The sequence below is a fragment of the Nelumbo nucifera genome, chromosome 3 (assembly GCF_055504915.1).
Source record: "Nelumbo nucifera cultivar China Antique chromosome 3, China Antique-T2T, whole genome shotgun sequence".
In the NCBI taxonomy this organism is placed as follows: Eukaryota; Viridiplantae; Streptophyta; class Magnoliopsida; order Proteales; family Nelumbonaceae; genus Nelumbo; species Nelumbo nucifera.
The window spans coordinates 93883718-93909936 of record NC_142651.1 but is presented as its reverse complement, the minus strand read 5'-3'; the positions used below and the strand labels follow the sequence as shown (position 1 = coordinate 93909936).

At 36.7% G+C, this 26219-nt stretch overlaps 2 protein-coding genes across 2 annotated transcripts; one reads left to right on the top strand and one right to left on the bottom strand.

Annotated features, from left to right (window-relative positions):
- The first annotated feature begins 5955 nt into the window (after nt 1–5955).
- On the top strand, nt 5956–12407 carry ACD32.1 (alpha-crystallin domain 32.1). Its single transcript, XM_010243869.3, has 6 exons — nt 5956–6197; nt 7187–7300; nt 7387–7669; nt 8053–8167; nt 8313–8477; nt 12197–12407. Exons 1-6 carry the CDS (start codon nt 6108–6110, stop codon nt 12231–12233), a joined length of 804 nt encoding a protein of 267 aa, XP_010242171.1. The 5' UTR covers nt 5956–6107; the 3' UTR covers nt 12234–12407.
- A 10011-nt stretch (nt 12408–22418) lies between these two features.
- On the bottom strand, nt 22419–23566 carry LOC104586585 (small ribosomal subunit protein eS26y-like). The gene is made up of 5 exons (XM_010243870.2): nt 23456–23566; nt 23263–23355; nt 23066–23150; nt 22812–22942; nt 22419–22701 (listed from the first exon to the last, which is right to left on the bottom strand). The coding sequence occupies exons 1-5, from the start codon at nt 23456–23458 to the stop codon at nt 22636–22638; spliced, it is 378 nt and encodes a 125-aa protein (XP_010242172.1). The 5' UTR covers nt 23459–23566; the 3' UTR covers nt 22419–22635.
- Nucleotides 23567–26219: the final 2653 nt, after the last annotated feature.

The window sequence follows — 26219 nt, the reverse complement described above, 5'->3', positions numbered from 1 at the left end:
CGAACAAGCAAAAAAATAATTAAAATAAAAAGGGTAAAAAACTGTTGTTTGGATCTACAAGCTAAATGGTTCGATCGCTTGGGTCAATGAATTGTTGGCCAAGTCTACAGTTTTTGGCACAGGAATAATTTTAGGGTAAAACGGAACTAGTTGCCTGAATGGTTCTTGGATCAACTGGTTTGCCATCTGTTCAGTCCAATCTGATTTTCAAAATCTTGCCTTCAACAAAAAACACTAGTAAAAATGGAAAACTGATCCAGATTCCCAGCTAGATTCGAGCTTAGGCATCCATTTGAATAAATGAAACATAAAGGATTTAATTTTAAAAACCTTGCTCATCCATACCTTCGGAAAATCCTCCTCAGCAAATCGAATCAAGATGTGTTTAGAATTAAGAGCTATTTTATTTATCCACACTTGGTTCTTCAAACTGAAAGTTTTATCAATGAACTCTTTGATCTCTCTGGTAGGGGTGAGCAACCATGCGTAATACACTTACCAACCAATGCCTAACAAAAAAGGTCATGAGATTTCTTAAGCATTTCTTTAGGGATCGAAGAAGACAACTTGTTCACGTTACTCCAAATTGGCACAAAAAAAAAATACTGGAACAACGAGAATAGACTTTAGAGAGGGTAGAAAGACAAGAAAGAACCAAAGCAAAAGAAGGCTTTGCAAGGGGAGAAGCATCTTCTTTTGGATTCCCCATTATATTGGGGGATATCTGCCTAGGGTATCTCCCTTTCTTCTTCCCCCTGTCATTTGGGCCCTATTCGCTTTTCGGTAAGTTACTTTCCCAGGTAAGTGCATTTATCCATGTTCTTTTATTTCTTAGGTAAATAAGGTAATGACCATTTTAGTCATAAAAATTCATTATTAAAAGGGGCATTTTTGTCCCATTCAAGTGTTAGCAACTTTCCTCCTAGGTGGAAAAGTTATTACCCACCTGGGAGATGGGTAAGTGATACCCACGAAAATAAACTTTCCCTGGTCCCCACATTAATATGAAAAATGAACATGGGATTCTTGGTCAATGGGAACCAAAATCCCATCAACCAACTTCCCCCCCCCCTTCTCAAAATCCAAAAAAAGAATGCCCCCTTGGTGTAATAACATCAGCGCTACACCCTTTAAATTAAAGGACTCTCCTCTCAGTTTCATCTAAGGTTTTTAAAACTGAACCAGACAATGGACCGGTCAAGGATCTAGTTTCTAGGTCAAGCGGCCGGACCATTCGAATCGAATGGACGGCCTATTTTGACAAAAAAAATAAAAAAAAATTAAAAATTTACAAAACCACTGAACCATTGGACGGTTCGAACGATTTGATCGCCTGGGTTAACGGTTTGCTGACCAAATCAACAGTTTTTGGTAAAATAATGGTTATAGGGTAAAATGGAACCGATCACCTAATTGATTCATGATTTTTCAGTCCGACCATCCGGTTTGAAAACTATGGTTTCATCTTCTTCAATCCAAATTTAATAAAAGTTTGAGGGGGGGCATATTAGCACAAGAATCCCAGTGTTTTGCATTCGAACCCTCTACCAATTTATCATTTATACTCACGCAACACCGTTGCCGTGTATTGGGATTATCTCCCTATATGGCTGTTATATCACGTGGGTAGAGATGCGGAAACAACCAGTGGATAGGAGATCCAAGTCCCCCCAAAATCTGTCATCTGGGTTACTCTAACTGAACAGTATTCACACCGTCCCCGCCCCAAAACATCTCGTATTTATATTTTTTTCATTTATGAGAAATGTTTCCAATGCACAGCTGCAAGTGTAAGAGTGTAAAGACAAATTTTGTGAGAATTTGATCAAGATTCCCAAAGTTAATTTTTAATATTACAGTCAATATTGGTACCTTGGATGTTTCTATTTGAAACACTTTAACTACCTTAGGCCATGCGGGCCCAATCCGGATTTCCTACTAACCCCATTCTTCGGTCTTTCCTACTAATCCAATCACTTGGTGACAGTTGTCCCATTTTCATGTGACCCCAATCCTGTGCAACAATTTACACGTGAGATATCTTCTGCTCCCACCCCCTTCTAGCGCTGGTTCAACTCCGGCTGATAGGAAATCCCCCTCCTCCCCCTCTGGTTCAACAGTGTTCCAATCGCAAAAGTTGATAGACCAGCTCCGTATTAGCCCAGATTGGATAGAGTCCGTCATGAACAAAATCAGCGTAACCTAGTCTTGGTCTAGGATTCAGGACCGTCGGGCAGGCCAAAAAGAACTGAAACATCATATATTGGCAATTGAATGAATAAATGCATACCATAAGCTCCTTTGGATTCAAACGCCTTTATATCCTCTACATGCAGCGTCACCGGAAAATACGCACAGCAATGGTAACAGATGTACCTGAAAATTCATGCAAAATACACCATAAAATTAAGAAAAATGTTATTTGGTAAACTATAATTGAAGAAAATTAGGGAAAAAACGACTTTACCATGCCAATGTTCGACCTAATTTACTTTCTTCGTTAATAGGAAGCACAGTAAAAAACAAGAGCAGAACATATATCCTGAAAAAAAAAAGTGTCAGAATTCAGAAAGACGAAAGCAGAGAGAGAGGGAAAAGGCTAAGCAGAGCTGACGGAGAAAAGGAGAATAATTTTACTACGCACGAGAAAGCTAGGTAATTTGGAAGGAAGCACGCCATGAGAATCAATGCCGCGACCAAATGTAAGGGACCGAGCAGAAGGGTGAGAGTCGTTACTGATGAGGGCAGATTTGGCCCTCCAGTGAAATTGTGATACCTGGCACCTCATGCCAACTAAGTGTAGCCTCTTGACAACTAGGCAGCTTGCCATAGGTAGTTCGCCATAGGCAGCTTGCCATAAACAGCTCGCCATAGGCAACTCGCCATAAGCAGTTTGCCACAGGTAGCTCGCCATAGGCAGCTCGCCACAAGCAGCTCAGCTTGCCACAGGCAGCTCGCCATAGGCAACTCGCCACAGGCAGCTCGCCACATGCAACTAGCCACAGGCAGCTTGCCATAGGTAGCTTGCCACAGGCAATTCACCCTTAGCCTGGCAACTTAGACAACTTGGCATTGCATAGGCAGCTCGCCACTAAGCAGTTCATCCCCAAGTATTGTAGGAAGATCTCCTGCCTGACAACCTGGCCCAAACACTGACCCGCCGACTGATGCAGGTGCTGCCCTGACAATCTGGCCCAGGTGCCGACCTGGCCGCCTGACACAAGCGCCAGCTTGACGACCTCGAGGAGTTCAGCACCGTATCTCGGTTCTGACGGGATGTGACGAGTCTTACCGTTTGGAGGCTTTTCACCCACCTAACCCGCGAGGACTCCGGTATATAAAGACCTCACCCCCCAAAGGGGAGGAGGTGGAAAAAAGGAGGGTAACCCCTGCTCTCTAGCTCTCTCATTTCTCTCCAAGCTCTCTGTAATCAGAATGCTAACTTAGGCATCGGAGAGTCCCCGCCGGGAAAGTACCCCCGGGTCCTCTGATTCAGTTCTCGCAGGTCCCTCAGCTCCCGCCGCCTACAAAGGAGAGGAAATCACCTCACGCGAAGGGTAGTTGGGTTGCGCTGCACTAGGGAGCTCCACCATCCTCTGAGTTGCAAGCCGCCTAGGAGAAAGTCAAGTGACGAGTCCACCAGGCAGTTCGCCACCAGGCAACTCGCCCCCAGGCAGTTCGCTACTAGGCAGTCCGCCCCCAGGCAGTTCGTCACCAAGTAGCATCACCAAGGCGTCACCACCGGGTCAAACAACGAGGTACTTAGCCAAAAAATTTATACATCACAAAAAATGGTACGTGACCAAAAACGGTTACATCAGTTACCATCTGCAACAGCGAAAATTCTTTTTTCTGGATTACTGTTGGCTCATCGGCGGCGTTAACGGAGTTTTCACGGTCACCGATAGTCTCCGGCATGGATACAAGCATATAGCTATCAGAGAGAGAATTAGGAGGAGGTTCCCGTGAAAGTTGGTTAAAACGAACATGGGCTTGCTTCGGGAAGGTATGTCTTAATGAAAATTGAAGCATTGTTGAACCAGAGGGGGAGGGGGATTTCCTACCAGCCGGAGTTGAATCAGCGTTAGAAGGGGGTGGGAGCAGAAGATATCACACGTGTAAATTGTTGCACGTAGAATTGAGATCACATAAAAATGGGACAACTGTCACCAAGTGATTGGGTCAGTAGGAAAGGCAGCAGAATGGGGTTAGTAGGAAATCTGGCTCAGATTTGAGAATTATTTGTAACATTTTCTAATAATCCAATCTTATTATAATTTTTATCTTCAATTTCATTGTATTTTTTATTTTTTTGTACACATTAAATTTGAAATGAAATAAAATTCTCACAATTTTTTCAATTTATTGTCTATTATTCATGTTAATTTTCTTTGTTATTTTTTATTTTTTTCTTAGTTTAGAAAAATTGGAAAAGAAAAAAATAGGCCCAGTCCGACACAACTGGGAATCGGGCCACAACCATGCCAGACCTGACCTATATAGGAAGGTGACCTGGCTGCCCAAATATAACCCACCAAGGCCCAAGGCCTGATACAGCACGACGCGAATGGCATCCGGGCCACCTTCAATACGTGCCATGTACACGGCCCACATTATAGGTCTATCCTTTTTAGACAGCGTCAAGTGGCTCAATTGGTTAAGGTCTGGGTTGTAGCAGAGATCAAATCCCGTTGCCACTAGGGTCGGGGATGGGCTAACACTGTTGTCTACACCTACGAAGCGGAAAATTCTGGATTAGTATCATGTATTTTGGGTCTAGTGTCATTTTGGTCCCTGAATTTTAAAATGCCATAATTAGTATCTGAATTTTCAAAATGTGACAATTCAGTACTTGTCGTTAATTAGCTGTTAATCAGCCATTAAGTGACATTTGAAAAAAATAAAAATGCCTTTCCAGTGTCATCTAATTTTCTTTATACCTATTCACAAAAAAAAAATAAATAAATTATTGCCTCTTCTATTCAACAAAGTTGGGATCACCAAAATGTCCACTCAAACATAACCCCAACTTTCTTGAATGGAAGAAGCAAGGATGTTTAGATGGTTGATAAAGAAGATTAAATAACACTCGAAAGACATTTGTACCCTTCTCATATGTCACTTAATAACAGATTAACCACTGATTAATGACAGATACTAGATTGTCACATTTTAAAAGTTTGAAAACTGAATTATCACATTTTAAAATTTGGGACGAAAGTGGCACTAGACAGAAATTACAAGATACTAATCGAAAATTTTCCCTAAAATAAAATAAAGGACTCATCCATTTGAGGCAGTATAAACCATGGCTAATGCAATATTGCACTTAACAAAATGTGTACAAGATGTTTAAGATTTAGAAAGACTTTTTGAAGATATCTCTTAAAAAGAACCAAATGCTTACAAGACTTTTTGTCACATATTTGCTTATCACAGCTCAAAGATTAAAAAGCATAGACTTATCAAAACATTGGGTTGAAATGAGAGGCTGATGTTTTCTCATACCCTATGATTCTCACAGACTAATATTTCACTATTTCTTAATATTTTTGTATTAATTTGATTACATAAATATTTGAAAAAAATATATATAAACACATTGATTCAAACAGTGGTCTGAAATCATTGTAACAATATCCATATATTTCTCAGAATAAAACAACCCGTTATCTTGAAACCTGCCATTCCATGCAGGATTTAAACTTGCTACTCTACTCTTGAATAAAGAGATTTCCCACACAGATGACAGTACGGTGATCTCTCGGTTCGTTCGCTTTCAAGGCAAAACTAGAGATATTATGGGCTGAACTTGCTAAAAGACAAGAAAGCTTCACTTTATCCTGAACACGTTGATCCTAATTTTGGATGCTATGAAGAAGATATTTATGTTCTACCCATTAAAATCTTCCCTCAAAAATATCTATACTGGTTGAGGAAAAGATCTTCCAGTTCCAGGTTTGTCGGGATTGTCGACCACTTTTTCCTCTTAAGCTTGGGCAACATATCTTAGTAGTCATTTGCTCTCCACGTACAACACTTCTGCTTCATTTGTGGAGGGCTTTAGCCAAGTTTATCTTCAATTTTCTGGGCTTGGGGAGTTTACGATGGAGAACCAAGTGGCGAGGAGGATGAACTTGATCATGGGCCACTTTGCTGGCAACGAGGAGTTATCAGCCAGTCACGTCTTCCCTGTGGTAACCTTTTCCACAATTCTGTTCAGAGCGCTTATCCCAGTTTTTTTTCCTCAACCATTTACCTGTTTCATGATCATTTGAACTTGAAATTAGCTCTGATATGAAGTTGGGGTCGTGAAATTCACTGTTTTAATGTTTTGATTTGATGTTTTCTTTTTATAGATAGGTTCTATGTTTACTGTTTTCGTATAGAATGCTATAATCTGCTAGCTTTATTTTATATCATAATGTTATAATATGTTAATGCCTATTGTAAGTTACTCTGCTTGAAAGATTAAACAAATACAAATATGTACAGTACAAATACATACAAAATACAAGATTTTGCACTCTACATATTTGTATTTGTACTCGTTATTTGTGAACCCACTTCCCAACGCTGCCATCTTTGTCTGCACTGACTTTCTGCATCTATAACAAAATTTCAAATTAGTTGTTGCTATGCTTTTGAAAATTTAGCATTAATTCTTGGCGGTGGTGAGTAGAGAGAGAAGTTTGGACTATCAACTATTGCTCGATTGTCTACCGATGCGTGGTGGTTTAATGGGTAGCTGTTCCTGCAGTGAGATCACAGTGTGCTTTCAAATTGAAAAGAAATTTTCAACCTTCTATTCTGGGGCTGCCTTTTGATAAATTGTGATTCTTCTTGTTGATTGGGACATGCATTATTGCATGCGTGCACAGACTATAAATAAATAGATTTGCAGCTAAATAAGAGAAACTTAAAATTCTTAGTTTGGGTTATAATAAATGTTAGTTCATCTGTTTCTTGATAAAATTAGGTTCTACGTTTGATCATTGATTTTCACCATGTTCTTTTTATAGTTCGGACCAGATAAAATTTCCATTCATGCTTTACCTGAGCTTCTTTGTTTCTTATATATTCAATAACCGAGGATCACCAGCTCAGTATGATCAGTAACATTTGTATGGTTTCCCATCATTCTGACGTACTTATGCCCATCTAAAATATTTGTCTTTCTTGACAGAACTGCAGTAGTAGTGTGAACTCTGTAATCCAGAGGCGTGATAATAGACTTTTCTTTGCACGACAAGGATCAATATCCCAAGCTTGTTTCATGAGACAAGTTTCAAACAAACAGGTGACGAACTTTCTTTTTACATCTATTTTCTTCATTTATTTTTTCAAATGTTCTGGAAATAACTATCTGCTGCTTTGTGATTCTAGATTTCTGGGCAAGGTAGCTTGGTTCAGTCTGGTGTGCCTCTCAGTTGCTCTGGTTCTGTTAATGGAAACTCTTCTTCAGATGTTTCTGGAGTCCCCATCCCCATGTTCTCTAAACCAGTTAAAAAGGAACCTGAGTTACCAAACACTGCAGATCGCCAATGTGCTAAGCAAGACTGTAGATTAGCTGCAATTGAGCCTCCTAAATTTGCCAGACCAAATGAAGGATTGGAAGGACGAAAGCAGTTTTCCTCCAAGTACATAAGGCATAATTCAAGATCTAATGGTAAAAAGCTCTCATGATATGATAAATAATTCTTTCTTAAAACATACTTTGTTTCTTCTGTCTTTTCCCTCTTTTTCTTCATAAGTATGCCATATAGCATCAGCTATGACTTACTGTAGAAGTGGTCTTTATATTGTTTAAGGAAAATTGCATTCAAAGATGTCAGAGTTCTAACTAGAAGTGCATATTAAGTTGCTATTATTAGAGGCTAATGTGAAAAATTAAAGAGAAAAGATCTACAAAATGATTATCCAAGTAGTTGTTCTTCATTGTAGAGTCAGGGTGAGATCTACCAAGTAAAGGAGAATATGGTTGTTACTAATATCAATTTGTTCTTGAAAAATTTAATTTGCTCTTTCTTATTTCTATTACGTTAAATGCAGGCAATGAATGGTATCCACGGATGGATGTTGCAGAGTTTGGACGAAATTATATTGTCAGAATAGAACTTCCTGGGATCAGTGCTAATGACATAAAGGTGGAGGTTGATGACCAAAAGTAAGATGCCTTTCTGAGGATTGTGTGTAAATATTTCTGAATTTCTATTGAGATATTTTTCCAGGATCATTCAAGCTTCAAAATCTCATCCAAGTCAAATTCTGTAGCTTCTGAATTTTTGACAAGTGATGCCATTTGTCAACAGCTTGGTTGTGATGGGTAAACAGTCAACCCAATGGTGGCAAGTAGCTTGTGGTTCTGGGTATCCTATAGCAGCATATCGCAGAAGGGAAATGTCACAAGGGCCATACCAGGTTGTTTGGCCACTTCCTAATGATGTGAACAAGGATAGTGTTTCAGCTGAGTTTCTGTAAGTAACAACAGTTCCCCCTTGTCATTTTCCTGTTGATTTCTTAGGTCTCTGCCTTCTGATCTGCTTCCTTAATGTTATAGGATTGCTTGATTTACATCATGCTCATCATATCCATCTCTCTGCAACTTTTGGCACAAATTCAGAAATATAGAGATTGACTAAAAAGGAAACTGAATTGTTTGTATTTTGTTTTGTCATTTGCCTTCAGTATAATGATCTTTTAATATGGTTTCCTCAATTTAATATGGCTTACATCATGCATTGCCAAATCCATCTCTCCACAAGTTTAGGAACATATTCAGAAAAATATAGATTGACTAAAGGGAATCTGAAATCTTTATGTTTTGTTTTGTCATCTCCTTTTATGTGTTATTTTTAAATATGGTTTGCTTCAATCTACTTGCCATTATGTTTGAAGTCTGTCCTAGTTTAACCTTGTACAATGATTTACATGTAGCTTCCCGGTATCGATATTATCTAACAAGAAGCTTAGTCTTAGAATGACATAATTATAGCAGGGTTCTTTGGGCATCACCAAGAAAGTGACATCACCCAATGTTGATCCTGGCTATGTGGGTTTTGGGAGGGATGAACTTGATGTGGACATAACCTTTGGCATATTCTTTCATGAAGTGGCTACTCTCATACTCAAAGCCGTGTTCTCACTTGTCAGTCCAAAGTTTTACCACTGTGCTAAGCAATGAGCCGTTCAAGCATCACACCCACCTTCCAAATGGTTGAAATGATTACTCTTTACAAAGAGTCAAAATGACAGTGTATCTATTTATCTGTAGGGAGGGTAAACTACCATTGATTTGGATATATGATGAAGAAGAAACTTACAGATGAAAATACTTGAATCCTTTCGATTCTGTAGTATTACCCTATACTAGAGTCTATATATGATTTAGGGAAGTTGGGAGGAAGATACAAATATACAACAAGCGATATTGTTTTGTGGGATAAAAAATAGCATGCTACATGATCAAGATATTTAACCTAGAAAGGCATGATGTGGTTAAGGTAATGTGAAATCCAACAGTGAGGTAATCTATTTGATGATCACAATTAAAGATTTATTTCTCTTAAGATTTCTTTGGTATTACATGGTGGATGTTTTCTCCATTGGAAAGGAAGCATGATAAACAAAAGGATCTACTGGTGATTTCTCTACTTGATTCAAGGACCATTCTTGACCATGAGGATTAGACATGTTAACCAAGATTTCCCCCTCCATAACAGCATTGCCGTTTCTCTTTCCATCATTGATCTTAGGAACCTGAGTCATAATCCCACGTTCCTAATTAACAGATACTTTGAATTCCAGCAACGGGGATGACAAGGTTAGGACTGCAAGGAAGTGAGGAGCTTTATTCCTGCATTTGTAAAGACTATGAGAATGGAATCTCAGGCTGACAAGCATGATAATGCAGGTTCAAGTCTGAGAGAAGCCACTTTGTGTAAGAAAAAAAAATGCCAAAAGCTTAGGTCTGTAACTCCATGTCCAGTTCACCCATTGCTGGGACTAACATTAGATAATGGCCGTTCTATTTTCCTGTCTTGGAAAACAAACCCATCCATAAGGTGGGTGAAAGAGTGCAGAGAAGGTTCTAACCTATTTTACAGTATTTCTTTCAGTTCAAATAAGGATAATGGTGTAGTAAACAAATCTTTAACTTCTATATATACCTCTATGCTCTTTTGATTCATAATTCACATTCACTAAAGAAAACATGAATTTGGAGGATCTTGAATCTTTAGACACACCTTCTCATATTGCTCCCCCATTCATGGTCTTGTGTCCATTTTCTGCCCTCATGATTAATTATTCCCCTGTACTTGACCGGGTTTTGTGCATATCTTTAGTGGGATTTTATTGCTTGTTAGGCAATTCTTCTATGTTGTGAGAAACATTTAGAAATACATGCATAGAGTGGACACAGTTTCTCAAACTAACAGTGCCTCTTTTTCCTGCAATCTCTACTTGAATTACTACATTATTCATCATTACATAAACTATTTAATCTGCCTGAACTGTTTATACAACTAGGCATAGATTGAGCTTGTAGTGACATTTTTGTTCATCCTCCCAAACACAAGTTGGGTGTTATGACTCCTCATAGAGATGCAACGGAGTACATACCTTCAAGTTTCCATCTTAGTGGGTGCACATTGAAATTCGTTGTCTTTTAGGCAAAAGGTGATTTGGTTTAGTCAGATATTTAATGCCGTTATCAGAAACAGGAAAGTGTTTGAGGTTCAATGAGGTAATCCAAAGGAGAAATTATGATGTACTGAATTTATTTTGCACAGAGAGAAGACTGCTATTAGATGAGGAAAGTTGCATTGAAATGAGAGTTTGTGCAACTAAAAGCTAAAGCTCCCCTGGTTGCAATGAAACAACTCTTAGTAGTTACAAAGGGCTCTCATAAGAATGGACCAATCTTGGAAGAGTAAAATCAGTAGCTTGTTGTGGTAGATAGATGTGGAACCAGACATAATAGGCTGGTTAGGAGTTTCTGAAATTCTGTATAGTTCGAGTGCAGTTGGAGAGTTATGTGAGCAATCAGGGGTGGAATGCTGATGACAATATAAGAAGGGATTATGAGAAGTTTTAGCAAGAGAATTTTTTAAGGTGTTAGAAACTATACAGAATTGGCAATTACCCTAGTTTGAGAATAAAAATACCATGTTTGCTCTTGCAACCTGCTATCAGAGACTTGGATACAATTATATATCAAGTAAGGATCTCATAAGGTGCTTCACCATTATTAATATATTTCATGTTCTTAGTAGAGCTTGGTTTGTCTTGCAGTGTAATTTCATTTGCACTAGTGTAAAAGCATGGGAGTGCAAATGAATTTTCCATTTTACAATAGGGTCAAATGAAAAAGGTTTCAAGGTACAAGCAGTCTCGTTAGACTAATAAAAGATGGAGGATGTTGTAGGCATGAAATAACACATCCTCTTTCCCTGCCCATAAAGTTGCTAGTAGCCTCTCAGTAGTGAAAATGAATCTTATCTATCATCATATATGTGGTTGTCTTAAGAGTATAAGTTTGGGCTATATGGATATTACCTGGATTTACTGCTGAAATGTGAAACCCGGGTTCTGGGTTCTATGGTGCAACTCATTGAAAAATATGAATGTAGAACTCTGACATATTTCAATAGAATAAACAGAAACTTCAAAGTTTTATAGTTTTTAAGTACAGGTTAGATGCATCATTCACTTAAATACAGATATAAAAATTAATTTAGTTGCTCTCTGGTTTACTCCTAATTGAAGGTGTTTGTTCTAGGTTATGGGCTCCAGAATGCAACTTCTAAAAAAACTTCATTCAGAAACTCAACATATTTTTTGGTGGAATAAACACATTCTTGAAGGTGTCCTAGTTTTAGTGAAGTGCCTTTCCGCATTGAATATAGCCAGGAAAATAAGTTTGCAATTGCAGCCTTGCTGTATTACTCCTGCTGAAGTTTGATCTCCTAGTAGAACAACCCTAATTGACATCTCAAATTTCCTTAGAAGCCACTTAGCTTATCCATTGATGAACCTTTCAGGGTCTTTATTACATTTCTATGTTGCATGTTTGAATTATGAATACAAAACCCTTCATAATGATATATCTATATATGCTGTATCTCTCTGCTTGCATGTTCTGTTTCTGCTGTAATGGATTTACTGAACTTTGGGTGTTTTGCTATTTGTGCAGGGATGGAGTCCTACAAGTCACCCTTCCTAAGCTTTGAAAATTCAATTCACATATTCAATGTATATGGTTTAGCTGTTTTGTATAAATCCTATCAATTAATTTCTGAAGTTCATTATGTATGCATATAAAAACCACCTTACTGCTGTAAGGACTATGCAGATGCAGCCTTCGGATACTACTGAACAGATAAATAGAATGGGAAATTAATAAATGCGATTAGTGTGCATGGTTTACTACTTTGCTTAGGCTGTGTTTGGTTTGGTAAGAAAGAAAAACACAAAGTTCAGGGAAATTTCTTAACAAATTTTATGAAACTCCTGATAAGTGACTACTTTCCCTCAACTTACTGATTTTCTCTTACTTTTCTTCATAACCAAACACAGCCGTGAGGAGAGACTGGATTTAGTAGGCACACCCTTGTGAGCGGGCAGGAGTCAACATGTCCCAACTGAGTTCGGCTTCGGTCTGGGCAAAGCTCATTCGAGCAGTTTTTATTGCCTTGCACTGAGAATATCTTCATACTTGTGTACTACTTTATAATGGAGTTCGGCTTCAATTAGGGCAGAGGCTATTTGAGCTGTTTTTAATATCTTCATACTTGTATGTCTTGTTTCATAGAGAGAGATTTTCAATGAAAAATATAAACATATTCGATGCATATTTTTTATTTCCACTGTAGAGTTATAAACATTTAAAAATTCAAAAACCCACACTCTACGCATCCATACCCGCTGTGAATTTGCCTCAATTCGGAGCTGGCAACTATCCACATGTATTTTGGGCTTACAAATTCTGACCTCGGGCTGAACCGTCATCCTCCCCGTATTTTCAATGCAACGTTGCGAACGGTGTGGGCACAGGTACGGAGGTAGGTTGCTGTATTGTCAAGCCAGTAAAAGCTGCTCGAATGAGCTTTCCCCTGACTGAAGCCGAACTCGGCACAGGTTTGCCCTAATAAAGCTGATCTGCAAATCGCAGTAAAGAGGGAGGCAGTACGGACCAACAGAACCGTGACCGTTCTGTTTAAGCGTTGTTCGTCACTGCAAGTTGAGAGCAATTTCCATGGCGTCTAGGGTTAGGATTTCTGTTTTTCTAACTATTGCTCTGCTCTTACTCCTCAATACGTTCTATGTTGCCTCTTCGCTACCACATGGAGCCGGCGGCGATCGATGGATCTCATCGGGTTCTTTTCGGAGTTCTCTGAGTCTCCAGAAGAACAACCAGATCCCAAATTGTAGACAGATGGCTTCGAAATCTGAGTGCTTGCAGAACTCCAAATGCCGATGGTGCCTCAGCGGTTCTATTGACGACATGTGTTTCAGCACTTATGAGGCTTGGAGGTTACCGCAACAAGTGTTCTCTTGTGAATGAGTTTCAATCTCATTTGTTTCCCTCTCACTCTCAATATCTCTTTTTTCTATTTTGAATTTATGTTGGTAAGAAGATATTTTGTAGCTCTGCCTTGTGATTGAATTGGGGGATCTTGTTCCCCGTGTGCTGAAATTGTAGAAAAGAATCCCTTTATCCACAACTTCTTGCGTTTTGATCTTGAGTTTATATGAATTTCCCAAAAATGGTCTACTTGATTTAATCACCGCATTGAGTTCCTTTTTTCTCGGTAACTGCTATAAAATCTTATGGAATTGATTCGATTTGGGCTTCTTCAGGTTTTAGGGTTTATGTTATGATTCATAGAGAATTGTCAAAAAAGAAGAAGTTTTGCTCAAAATTCCGTTTAGGGGAATACTGTTCAGGAATTTCTAATTCTAGTTTAGAGCAATAATTATGATACAGAATGTATTTCTAATCGGTATGTTTTGTTGAGTGAACTCTACTAAAGATTTTTACAAGAATACTTCTATTATGAATATTGGAAGTACTTTAATCTCATGAAGTTCTTGTAGTTCAGTTCAAGGATTATCCATGGATAAATTATGCCCCTAAATCACCTTGTTGAAATCCCAGTTTATTTGTAATTGTCTTAATTAAATGGAAAACAATTTATTTTGTGTTCTTGGTCAATCAGTGGATCTATTTGCCTTTCCCAGTGGCCGGGGTACTGTTTTTAGCAGAATGAGCTTTATTAGGGACCAACCAATCAGTGGATCTATTACAAAGAGCCCCCGTACAATTTAAAGGAGGAAGACCAAGGTAAAAGAGAGTTTTCATGGTTTTATTAGGAACTTAGGGGCACAGTTTGAATTCCATTCCTTAGCATTATAGTTGGCCTTTCTGATTTATATTCATTAAGCATGCGGATGAGCGGATCAAGTGATATGTTAGGATAAGTCTCTTCCAGTTTATGTCTTCTCTTGTCTTTTACCTTTCTTCCCCCAGTGTCAAGGAAATAGAAGTATCTCCTTTTGAGTTGTGACCAGAGTGAAGTTCTGTTCATCTTAATCTAGATATGGTAAGACACGAACTTATCTGAAGCATGTAACTTGTACACTCTTCCAGTTTTGTATGCTAATATCAGAAGCATAGACATTTTTTTGGTTGAGATTGGTCTAGAATTTGTTTGGCCCTTCCAGTTGTTGATTTATGGATGTTATAGGGTTGCACCCTTATAATTCACTTCTCAGTTAAACAGAACCCAGACATACTGCAACAGTTTGCAACTTTGCATAAAACTCATTTCCATGAGCCTCAGTTGCTTCTTTCCCAGAAGAAATCTGAATTTCTGGGCACATCTCTTAGTCTCAGTCTGTAGTAAAATTACTTGCTCTCAAAATCCGGAAGCAGCTTTCAAGCCCATTGCAACATGATTTGTTTGTTGTCTATATCGAGCATCCATACAAAAGCTTTCAACTAGTATGCCAGAGGCTGATTTTTGTATGGTCGTGTGGTGGAGAGATATGAAGTTGGTAGAACCATTGCAACGTGTCTTTGGAACAGATTCAAAGACATGTAGTAGGGGCATACATCTGGTTGAATTCCTGTCAACTATGAATATGGCAATTCATATCACCAAGATCTTATTGTAGACTTAGAATTAATGGTGAATTATAACTTTGATGGATGAATACTCTATTGGACTCCTTTTATGCCTTCTAGAGCCTCCAATCACAGAGTACATGACATATGTTTTCTTCAAAATGAGTCTGGACCATAGAATGGAGAACAAGGACCAACATAGTCTGGTAAAAACATTTCTTGACAGTGCTAGGAACAGATTCAAAGGGGCATCTTGTATTTAAAAATAGGAATATGTTTCCCTCCTTTATCATTGAAAGAGCTTACAATGCGTTTTTGGATCTTCAATGTGTGATAGATGGAGATCAAAGTGATTTGAGAAAGAAGGAAGTTCTCCCCGTTAGAGGGACTAGTCCTGAACATGAGGCTATTAAAGTCGATTTTGCCAGGGATGTGTTGCCAGGCATGCCTCTTGTATCAAAGTGATCATCGAAGGAGATTCGAAGCTTGTAATTGATTGTTTGAAAAGAATTTCCAACCCCCCTGTGGAGAGTGCATCTAATTAGTGAAGATTGCAGAGCTTTGATGGAATGATTTGAAGGAAAGGTCGAGTATCAGCACATCTACAAAGAAGGAAATATTGCTGCGAACTGGTTAGCTAACTATGCGCACTCCAACGAAGTTTCTAATAGCTCCATTCCTAGGCCTTGAAGTGTTATTTGTTGCTTTGATTCTAGAGACGCTACCCCCGTTCTGTGTAGCCCTTTCTGGTTCTATAAAAGAAGGGGCATCTCACTTGAAAATTCGGAATTTTTGTATAAATGACAATAGGGCTTTCAGATAATGGTTTAGGTCATGGGAAGTTGGCAAGATCAGCTGAAAGTGTTGGTTTTCTAGAGAAGAGAGGTAGCTGGCCATGGTTAAGTGGTCACCGGACGCTTGCCCTGACGAGTAGAGTTGACTGCTGAGCATAAGAGTGTGATAAATGAAATTTTAGCCTTCTTATGTATTTTAATTTCTAGGAATGTTTATGGTTTATGGATGGAAGAGTGAAAAAGGGTTAATTTTTCACTTTGTTTTCACTTTTCAAATTGAGACAGTAGTTTTTTTTTTGAAGGCAATAAAAAAAAAAAAAAACTATTGTCTGAATTTGAAAAGTGAAAACAAAGTGAAAAATTAACCTAAAGGTGGGGCTAGATTTTTTTTCTTGAAGGGGGTTAAAAACCTAAAAAATATGGATAGGGGGTCAAAAGGTAAGAAACATGGATAAGGGATTCAAAATATAAGTGAAATTTAAATGGGTTATATGGGAATTTTGAAGACATAGGGGGGCCATGGTTCCCCTCCGCCACCCCCTGGCTCCGCCCCTGAACTAACCCATGACTTGTTGAACCCTCGGCGACATGGCAAACTTGCAAATCCCCCTACCCCACTCAGGCACTCACATATTATCATGTTTGCAAATTTGCTATGAGCAAAACTTGGCTTCTACTCCTAAACCTTAAACCCTATAATTTAAAGTATATGATCATTAAATCCTAAAGTCTAAATCCTTAAACCCCTAAATCTTAATCCTAAAATCTAAATTTTAAACCCTTAAATTTCAAAGCCTAAATCACTAAACCCAAAATCCTAAATCTTAAATTTATCATATAAAATGCCTTCGGTAGAATACAGGAGAAGTATTTTCCGCTATTGGCCATCCATTCTCACTCAACCCCATCTAGAGGTTTGCATGTTATAGAATGTGTCTTTCAACTCAGTTTCCGCTATTGGGTTTATTGGGCATGTTTTCTTGGCTAGGGTGCCTGAATAGATTGATCCCTGATGTTATATTCTTCAGTAGTGACAAGATTCCTGTGCAGCCATTCAAACACCAGCCGAGTTTTCTTTGCAGGTATATTTTGAAAATTAAAGAACAGTTGGGAATATTTTTGTCCATTTAATTTTTTTCTATAATTCTTGACGGTTAAATACTTTAAAAGATATATTTTAAGTAGTTTTAAAACCATAAGATCGATTTTATTAATTTAGTGAAATCACAGACTATAAAGTAATTAACCTTAACAGAAGTGTTTCAAGATACTATATTTGATGTTTCCATCAATTCCCCATGTACGCTTTAATTAAAAAAAAAAATCCACGTCATGCCTAGAATGTGCCAAATGAGGTCGCAATATCAAATTAAATCACCCTTAGTATGAAATATCAAATTAAATCAGCCATTATGTGCCCATATCAAATTAATTTTCATGGAACCACATCAGCATAACGGGGAATAAAATCAATGGGCACGAGAATACCCTCGAAGGAACAAATTTTTCCATCATCAAAATCAAAATTTTGAGATAATAAAATTGTACTGGATAAATTATAAATACAAAGATTTTTGCCAATTTCAAAATACAAATTTTGAAAGGTAAAGCTAACACTTTCATTTTAGGGCATAATTTGGCTGTCAACGAGTCAGGTCTGAGTATGGACAAGGTGTCCCAATCCCAATTGATTGGTAATTGGGGCAAAACCATACACCTAAAATTAGGGGTGCTCATAAAAAATAGAAAAGCCTAACTAATTGAATCAAGAAAACCAAACCGAAAAATGTGGTTAACCAAATCGACCGGTTCAGTATTTCTAAAAAACCAAAAGACCGGTTTGGTTTTCAGTTAACCTAGAAAAAATTGACGGTTAACCGAATCAACCGATGTGTATTTATATGTATATTATATATATTTTTAATATATCTCACATATTATCTATATATTATATATAAATATATACATATATTATATTTATAGTTATCTATTTATAATATATAATATATTATAAATATATCATATATTTATAGTATTTATAATGTCATATACATATTTATAATATATTATATGTCATTTGTTATTTATAATATATTATATTATATTTATTTATTTATAACATATGTTATAAATATAAAACACCAAAAAACCCAATAACCGAATCGGCCAACTGATGGCATCAGTTGAGTTTTGGTTTGGAGATATGAAAAAATCAGTAGGACTGGTTCGGTTTCTAAAAAACCCTCATGATTCAGTTAACCAAACCATGATCACCCCTACCTAGAACCATCCTAATTAAGAATTGGGATAATCAGGTCTGACCTGATAGACCAGACTAACAGATAATTATTTATATAAGTAACAACAAAAGACTTGATTTGTGATAATATAACTTTAATAAAAATGATAATAAAATAGTAAATTATTTATGTCTTTTAACTAAAATCATTTTATATATTGTCAATCAAATTTACCATCTTAGACATAAAATATAATAAAAATTACAAAAAAAAAGAAAATTTTATATATTAGCTTAGGACAACAACTAGTCGAGGGGTGAACAAGAAAGAAATAGAACCAACTCAATTATTAATCATGATGACATCACATAACCAAAACTGATATAATTGATTTTGAAATACAAGTTTTACACCTTAGATCACATGCTAACCAACAACATAAATCAAAACAAAAGAAACGATCATCATTGTAGCGAGGCTCATTGTTAATTTGCTACTAAAGCAAACAATGATTACGCTTTTGAGTTAATTTCTCCAAGATTGAAGTCGTATGATTCTCCATTATTTCCTTACGCTTACTCTCAATAGACGGACACTGAGAAGGCGAGAAGGCATATTTTGTTGAAGAATATATGATATGAATGAGTAAATCTAGAGCCGCTTTGGCCACCAGGTTTCCCAGTCAACAGTTCAATGAAAATTAAAAAATTAAAAAATAATAAAATAAAAATCTGGCCCAAAAACCATTATCTAGGGTGAATAAAACAACAGTTCTAAAACAGAACCAACACCTGACTAGTTTTCAGGTCCAAACGGTCCAACCATCCAAGGAATGGTTTAAAAATCTTGGCTTATACTTTATTTGCATAAATTGATTGAGTTGAGATTTTTTTTTAATTTGCATAAAAAAAAAATGAATTGAGATCTTTAAACAAAATACATTCGAACCTTCCACCAACATGAGTAAGATTATGTTAGTAAAGGATTGGAACGTGTTTTGTTGGCAGGTGACCCGGACTCTGATTGAGAAGTCGAGATTTCTTTGGTGCATTGAGGAGATAACAGAGCGCCGATTTCTTTTGTGCCATGAATTGGCGTGTAGGTGGTGATAAAAGAGGTCAGAACTAGTGAAATTTCATCAGGGAGGCACATAGAAACCTGACAAAGCAGCAAATGATTCCTTTTAGGAACTTGTGGGAGAAGCCCTGTTTTATCTCATTTTTTCAATTTCAAAATTGGATGAGTTTTTAATGACAAAATGCCCTAATCTCCCCGTCTCTCGTTTTTTTAACATAACTTCACTCAAGGTGGGGGGACGGCCACCTTAAAATTTATTAATTAGAATAACAGAATATCCGCACTCGTTAAACAGTATGGTCTAATATAAAACTCTTGTAACCCCGCCCATGATAAAAAGCCACACTTCCAAGAGCGAATGGCAACTAGTGCAAAAATATAAAAACCAGGTTCCAAGCGGGTGTTGCAAAGAAATCTTAGCAGAGCAGGAAAAGCCCACATGAATCTTACAAGACACAAAAGTACAGATTCTAAACCTCAAGAAATACATACTTTTAACAGCATATCTGTGTACATATTGAAATTAAAAATTTTAAATACCACACGACCCAAGTTACCAAATTAAAAATTTAAAACACACATGATCCCATTACAATTTCTAAACTTCAGAAGTATACACTATTTATATAAATTGCTTAATATAAACCCTTACTAAACTTATAAACGTATTATGCACAATCTTTAAATACCATAAAATTATGCACAAACTTCATATATAAGAATAGGGAAAGTCTATGATGCGGGAAAGAAATAGCATGGGGAAGAGTTTTTGTCAATGAATTTTGATAAATAATACCTGATTGGCTATGATACCAGCTGATTGGTCAAAAATATTTTAGACATCTCATTTCATGGTAGAACCCATAAGAATAATATAAATTTATATATAAACACATACTGACCATATCAGTCTGTATTGCCATTTTATGCATATCATGCAACATATGGCTTCTGCTCTGGTAGAACAGAATAAAAGGTAAGTGGTTGCTTGCTCAACCACCATGCAAAAGTTACTACGACGGATTGAAAGCATCCGCTGCACTTTGGTTAGAAAAAGCCTGAGCCAGACTAACAGCAATGACTAAAGCATGAGAATTAATCAGGAAATCTGCCATGATGGATTGAAACTTGAAAGCATCAGCTGCACTTTCGTTAGCAGGTGGAAACCAGTTTTGGTTGTGCAAGTTGAAATCAATATTGCTTTTTTAAATAGCATTTTTAACCAGTCCACACTACACTACTGTGGCAAACTTGCAATACCAATCCACGCCACACTACTGCCATTCTGAACTGTGGACTGGACACAATACACCTTTTGATTCTATGTATCTCATATACAGTTTATGAAGTGATCTATCAAGTCAAATCATAAATGTCTACTTTTTACATTTTATATGATAAATAAATTAAAAAAAGGCATTGATGATTTAATAAACCAATAAATATTAATTTTAATAAAAAATAATAGTAAAATCATTTAAAATAAAAAAAATATTATTTTATTAATAAAAACATTGAACAACTAATATTAAAAAAACAAAGGGGCGGCAAAGGAGAGCTTATGCTTGCAATGCACAGGCAGGCGGTGGAGGAGCAACAATGGAGGAGAGGCAATGAAAAAGCTTCCAACAGTAAAAAAGAGTGAAAATAGTTCAAGGCAGATGTACATGTGTTGAGGAAATTTCAGGGTGTGGACAATGCCGATCTAAAATATATTGTGTACCAATCCCATCCATAGCAAACTGAATTCTGTAGCAATCCCGTGGCATGGACCAAAACGGTCCACCCACAAGGTGACCACAGTTCCAAACACCACCTTACTACCTTAGTTAATCAGGCAACACAAGCACCTATATGTACATGTACACATGTACATGTGTTGAGGAAATTTCAGGGTGTGGACAATGCCGATCTAAAATATATTGTGTACCAATCCCATCCATAGCAAACTGAATTCTGTAGCAATCCCGTGGCATGGACCAAAACGGTCCACCCACAAGGTGACCACAGTTCCAAACACCACCTTACTACCTTAGTTAATCAGGCAACACAAGCACCTATATGTAACCCAGTAAATCTTCAGAGTTCTTGCGAAGGCACTATTAACCCAGGTAATTTTAAATACAAGTCTAGGTTCGCACATAACCTATCAAGATGTCAAGCAAGTAATGTGCCCACCTACCAAATGTAAGTGACTGGCACTTACAACCTCAATCAGAACTTCAGGACATGAACGTTATACTTGACGTCCTACTAACCAAGGAGACAACTACCATAAAAGCTTTCACATAGTTCATCAAGGATTGCATGAAAATATTGGACATGAAGAGAACCTAGACAACAATGGGTAATTTTCCTTCTAGACCACCTGGAGAGCAACTCAAGACCAAAGAATCAGAACTTGTGCTATAGGTAAAACACAATAGATTCTTCAACAAGCCAGTAAACTGGATGTTGCAGAAAAATGACCATGACACAATTGCTGATGAAAAAAGGCCATCACATAATCAATATACACCTCCGGTTTAACCTGAGGGCATAGCATTCAAACTAAAATGATTCAATGAGTTAGGACACCAAGGAATTTATGTACATTGTTCTGGTATGAATATACTACTCTTAAAGAGAAGATAAACGGTTTAAAACTTCAAACAAAAAAGTGGGCAACCATGATATTGCATTACAGAGATCATCAGTATCTATAATGAAATGGAATCAATGTTCAAACCTATCATCAATATCTATGAAATATATCTTGGTATAACCATAATAAAAGATTAAATAGGATCTGGGGGCCAACAATGATATAATAAGCAGATGAAGTATGACTTAAAACATGGACTAGAAAAAAAAAGATGGCAATGCTTGGTAAAAATGCATGTTTAGTTGTGCCTGTTTATACTGAACCACTGAAACGCACCATACTATTTGGTTTCATGAAAAGGCTGCCTGTGGAATTGTCTAATTGCTTTCTAGTTTTTGATGGAGGGATTTAGGCAATCCCTGCGTGGTGACGCATTGGAAATTGAAAGTATAGCTTAGTTTTCTTATTTATCCTATTGTGATTGTAAGAAAAAATTGCATTAAAATATCACTGCTAACGCCTAGTCACACATACTATTGCAGCCACCGTGATTACAAACCATGCCAACAAAAAGACCGAAATAGAAAAGGCAATGACAATAAATTTCCATAGCATTAAATAATCAATCGTTGCAAAACCAACATATTTCATAGAGGTTCAATTGCAAAATGCTTACGATATTCAATCACTGAAATCTGAACTGTAGATTAAATCCCATAAACAAAATCCAACTCTCAGTCGACTACATTTGCTTAAGCGCAAAGAAAACTATAAAGCCTAACAAAATAAAGTGAGAGCACTGAAAACCCCTCACGTGCGGGCTGGAGCAGCGGCAGCAGTTACGCGTGGAGCTTGTCCTGGCTTACCCATGTCATCCTAAATCAAATCAAACCAAACCAAATTAAACATAAATTTAAAGAAATAAGCCAAAGAATTGATCAATAAAAATTGAGAATAAGGCATTAGATCAAGAGTGTTAATCTTACCCTACGTCTGAAACGCTGCGGAGGCTCACGGTTGCGACGGTCGGTGCGAGACCTCACACGAACCACATGAGAGTGGATCGCGCAGGAAACGCAGTACTGCATCTTCGCGTATAGCTTTGGAAGTGTGTAGGCTTTACAAATACAGATTCACAGATAAAATAGATTAAGCGAAACTAAAAAGAAAAAAGGAAAATAGATCCGCCAAAAAATAAATAATGAATGAATAAAATGGAGGATCTGGTAAGAAAATTTACATTCATAAACACTAGCTTCTTGAACATCACGAACTGCTGCCTGTTCTACGATGTTTCTGACCAGGAATCGCTTGATTGCCTTGTCCTGACGAAAAAAAAAATAACAAAAAATCAATCAAATTTTGATAAAAATACAATGAAACACAATTTTTGCCAGAAAAAAAATGAAAAAAAAAATGGAAAAAAGGAAAGAGAACCTTAGGGCAGCATTTGCCGCAGTTAGAACAGCGGATGAACCTAACATGGCCCCTGCCATGCTTGTTTCGTCCTCCGTTTCTCCTCTTGAATGTCTGTAGAGATCATATCAGAAGAGAATAAACCATGTGAGAAGAAAGAAAGGAAGAAACCAGTGAGAGGAGAGAAGTAGTGGAAGATCTGGAAATACCGTACCATTGTTCGAAGACTTCTGTTACTCGAAGGGGAGAGGAGTGCGAGATGGAGCGAAACAGAGAAAAAGGTCTCTTATGCCTTATGGGATTAGGGTTTTGGAATGGAATTTATGGGCATACGTCACTTATGCTGCAATTATATGAATACCCTCGATCGGTGTTCTGAACCAGACCGGACCGGCTAGCTGAAATGCCGGGAGAAATGCGGTTTGGTTGGACTGAAGTGGGACTGACCGGATCGGTTAGAAAACATCCATTTAGGCTGGTTATAAAATTATAATTATAAACGGGTTGATGAGTAAAATGGGTAGCGATCTGCTACCAACGAAACGTTCCCAACTAGGCATAGGAATGAATGGTAATGCAGTGTGCGGAGTCGGAAATGTCAAGTGTATTGGGAAGACAATTTTAAGAGATGTATCAAGATAGGCATTGGACATATATGAGTATTGGAGAAAAACTAAGATATGTATAGATACGCTTGGAAATACTATAAATACTTTAATAAATCATAAAAATACATCAACAATAATAAATATAAGACTGTGTATATACATTAAATTAATATATATTAATGGTTTTATGAAGAAATATATTATAGTTAATTATAATTTTATTAAAAATCTTATGCTTAACTGTAATTTATAAATTATAATTCTTAAGTTTTAATGTTTTATGGGATGGGAAAATTCCAACTCTCCTATCCAAGAATAAAACATGCATTGGCACAACTTCTAAGTGAAAATATTATTAATAATTATTTATTATTTATTTTCAAAAATTATAAAAAATAAATAAACATTATATAATATATTCAAGAAATAGTTATTAAAGAAGAAACTCCAATTGCTTTGTGAATATGATAGATCATCCATATAATTATAATATATTCAATCATTGTGATCAAATGATAAAATATAATTAATTATTTATTTATTTTAAATTCTAAAAATATAAAAATAAAAAAAAATAGTTATTAAAGAAGAATTTTCAATTGATTTGTGGATATGATAGATCATCCATAGAATTATAATATATTCAATTGTTGTGATAAAATGTTAAAATATAATTAATTATTATCTATTTTTTAATTCTAAAATATAAAAAATATTAAAGAAGAAATTTCAATTGCTCTATGGATATAATAGATAAATCCATAGATCTAAAACATATTTAGTCTTTATAGGCAGAGAAAAAATTACATTTTCAAATTTTTTGTTAATTTATATTTTCCCCAAATATCTTTATGAAATTTCCATAAATCTATTAATAATACAAAAAAAATGTGATTTTGAATGTAAGAAATATAGATCAACATAAATTTAAACATTCAAGAAAAAAGAAATCACAAGATATTATAAAAAATTGAAAAAAAATGCCTATTTTATATTTTTTCAAAATTTGAAAAATCTCCAAAAAAATCAACGATTCACACTTATTTGGTGCAAATTTTTGCAAATCTAGCACTCTAGGAATGAGGATTGGAGTTTTACAATCATTTTGGGGGTGAAATAAGGTTTATTTCAAGGAAAAGAAGCTTGCTTTCTCCCTTTATTTTTTTAGTTTTTTGTTGTATCTTTTTCATCGATATGCTACCGATATGCCCCGATACACCCCCAATATGCCTCGATACACCCCCAGTACGCCCTGATACACCCTCGATAGGGTTCAATACACATGAAAAAAGATGAAACACTATGTATATCCCGTATCTATTTTTCAAAAACATGATACAATACGCCCCGTATCAGTCGTATCATATTGAAATTTTAAACCTTGCTCACATCCCTGTTCCTGCAAAAATCCCAACCCGATGAGGTAGGAAGTACTCTCCCCATCCCCACCAATGGGATGAAAATTTCTCCATCTCTGTGCTCGAAAACTTATCCTCATCCTTGCCCCATTTGGAACGGATTCTAATAGAATAGGAAAAATGGGAAAAATTGACATCCCTATTCCCAACCTAGATAAATTAAGTAACAAGAAAAGTGAAATAAAAAGGGCACAATTGTACAAAATTATAAATAAGACCAATATTGCAATATGTAGTTTGTAGCGGTGAGCATGGATCACTTTGGTTCATTTTCATAATAGAACCTGGAACCTACCATGTAGGGTCAGTTTTAGGTTTTTGGAACCAGAATCTATCCTATAAAGGTCGGTTTCTAAGATGGTTTTGGCTTTGATGGTTCTGAGGTCAGTTCTAGGGTCTATTCGTGGAATTCGTTCTTTCTTTATTCTCCTCCTTAAAAAAAATGAAACATATTCTTTAAAACTTGGTTTTCAATAGATTAATACAATATATAGTTTAAAACTTATATTATGTTTATTGATCAAATTGAGTAATTTAATGTATGGTTAAAAACTTATCATTATAATTTAAACTTTGTAAATATTACTGGTGAAGCCAAAAATGGTCCCACCAATAGATGAGGCACAGAATTTGTTCACTCCTTTAGGTCTGATGAGGTGGCTCGGATCAGGTTCAGCCTACGGTGTGAGTCGAGCTACAATGTCGAGCTATAAAGCCAAGCTGGGGGTCCGAGCTGAGAGCTGAAAAGGAAGAGAGGTTAGAGCGCCTGGGTAGATTTTTACCCAGGGGGTCACTCCGATGCTTAAGTTAGCGAATTATCCTTTATGGGAGAGAATATGAGAGAGTGAGGGTTTATGTGCGCATACCTTTTGGAGTGGTCCTGGGGTCTTTTTATAGATACCCGAGGTTCAGGTGCTGTATGGTAATGTCTCTGAGCCTTGTACGGAGTTGT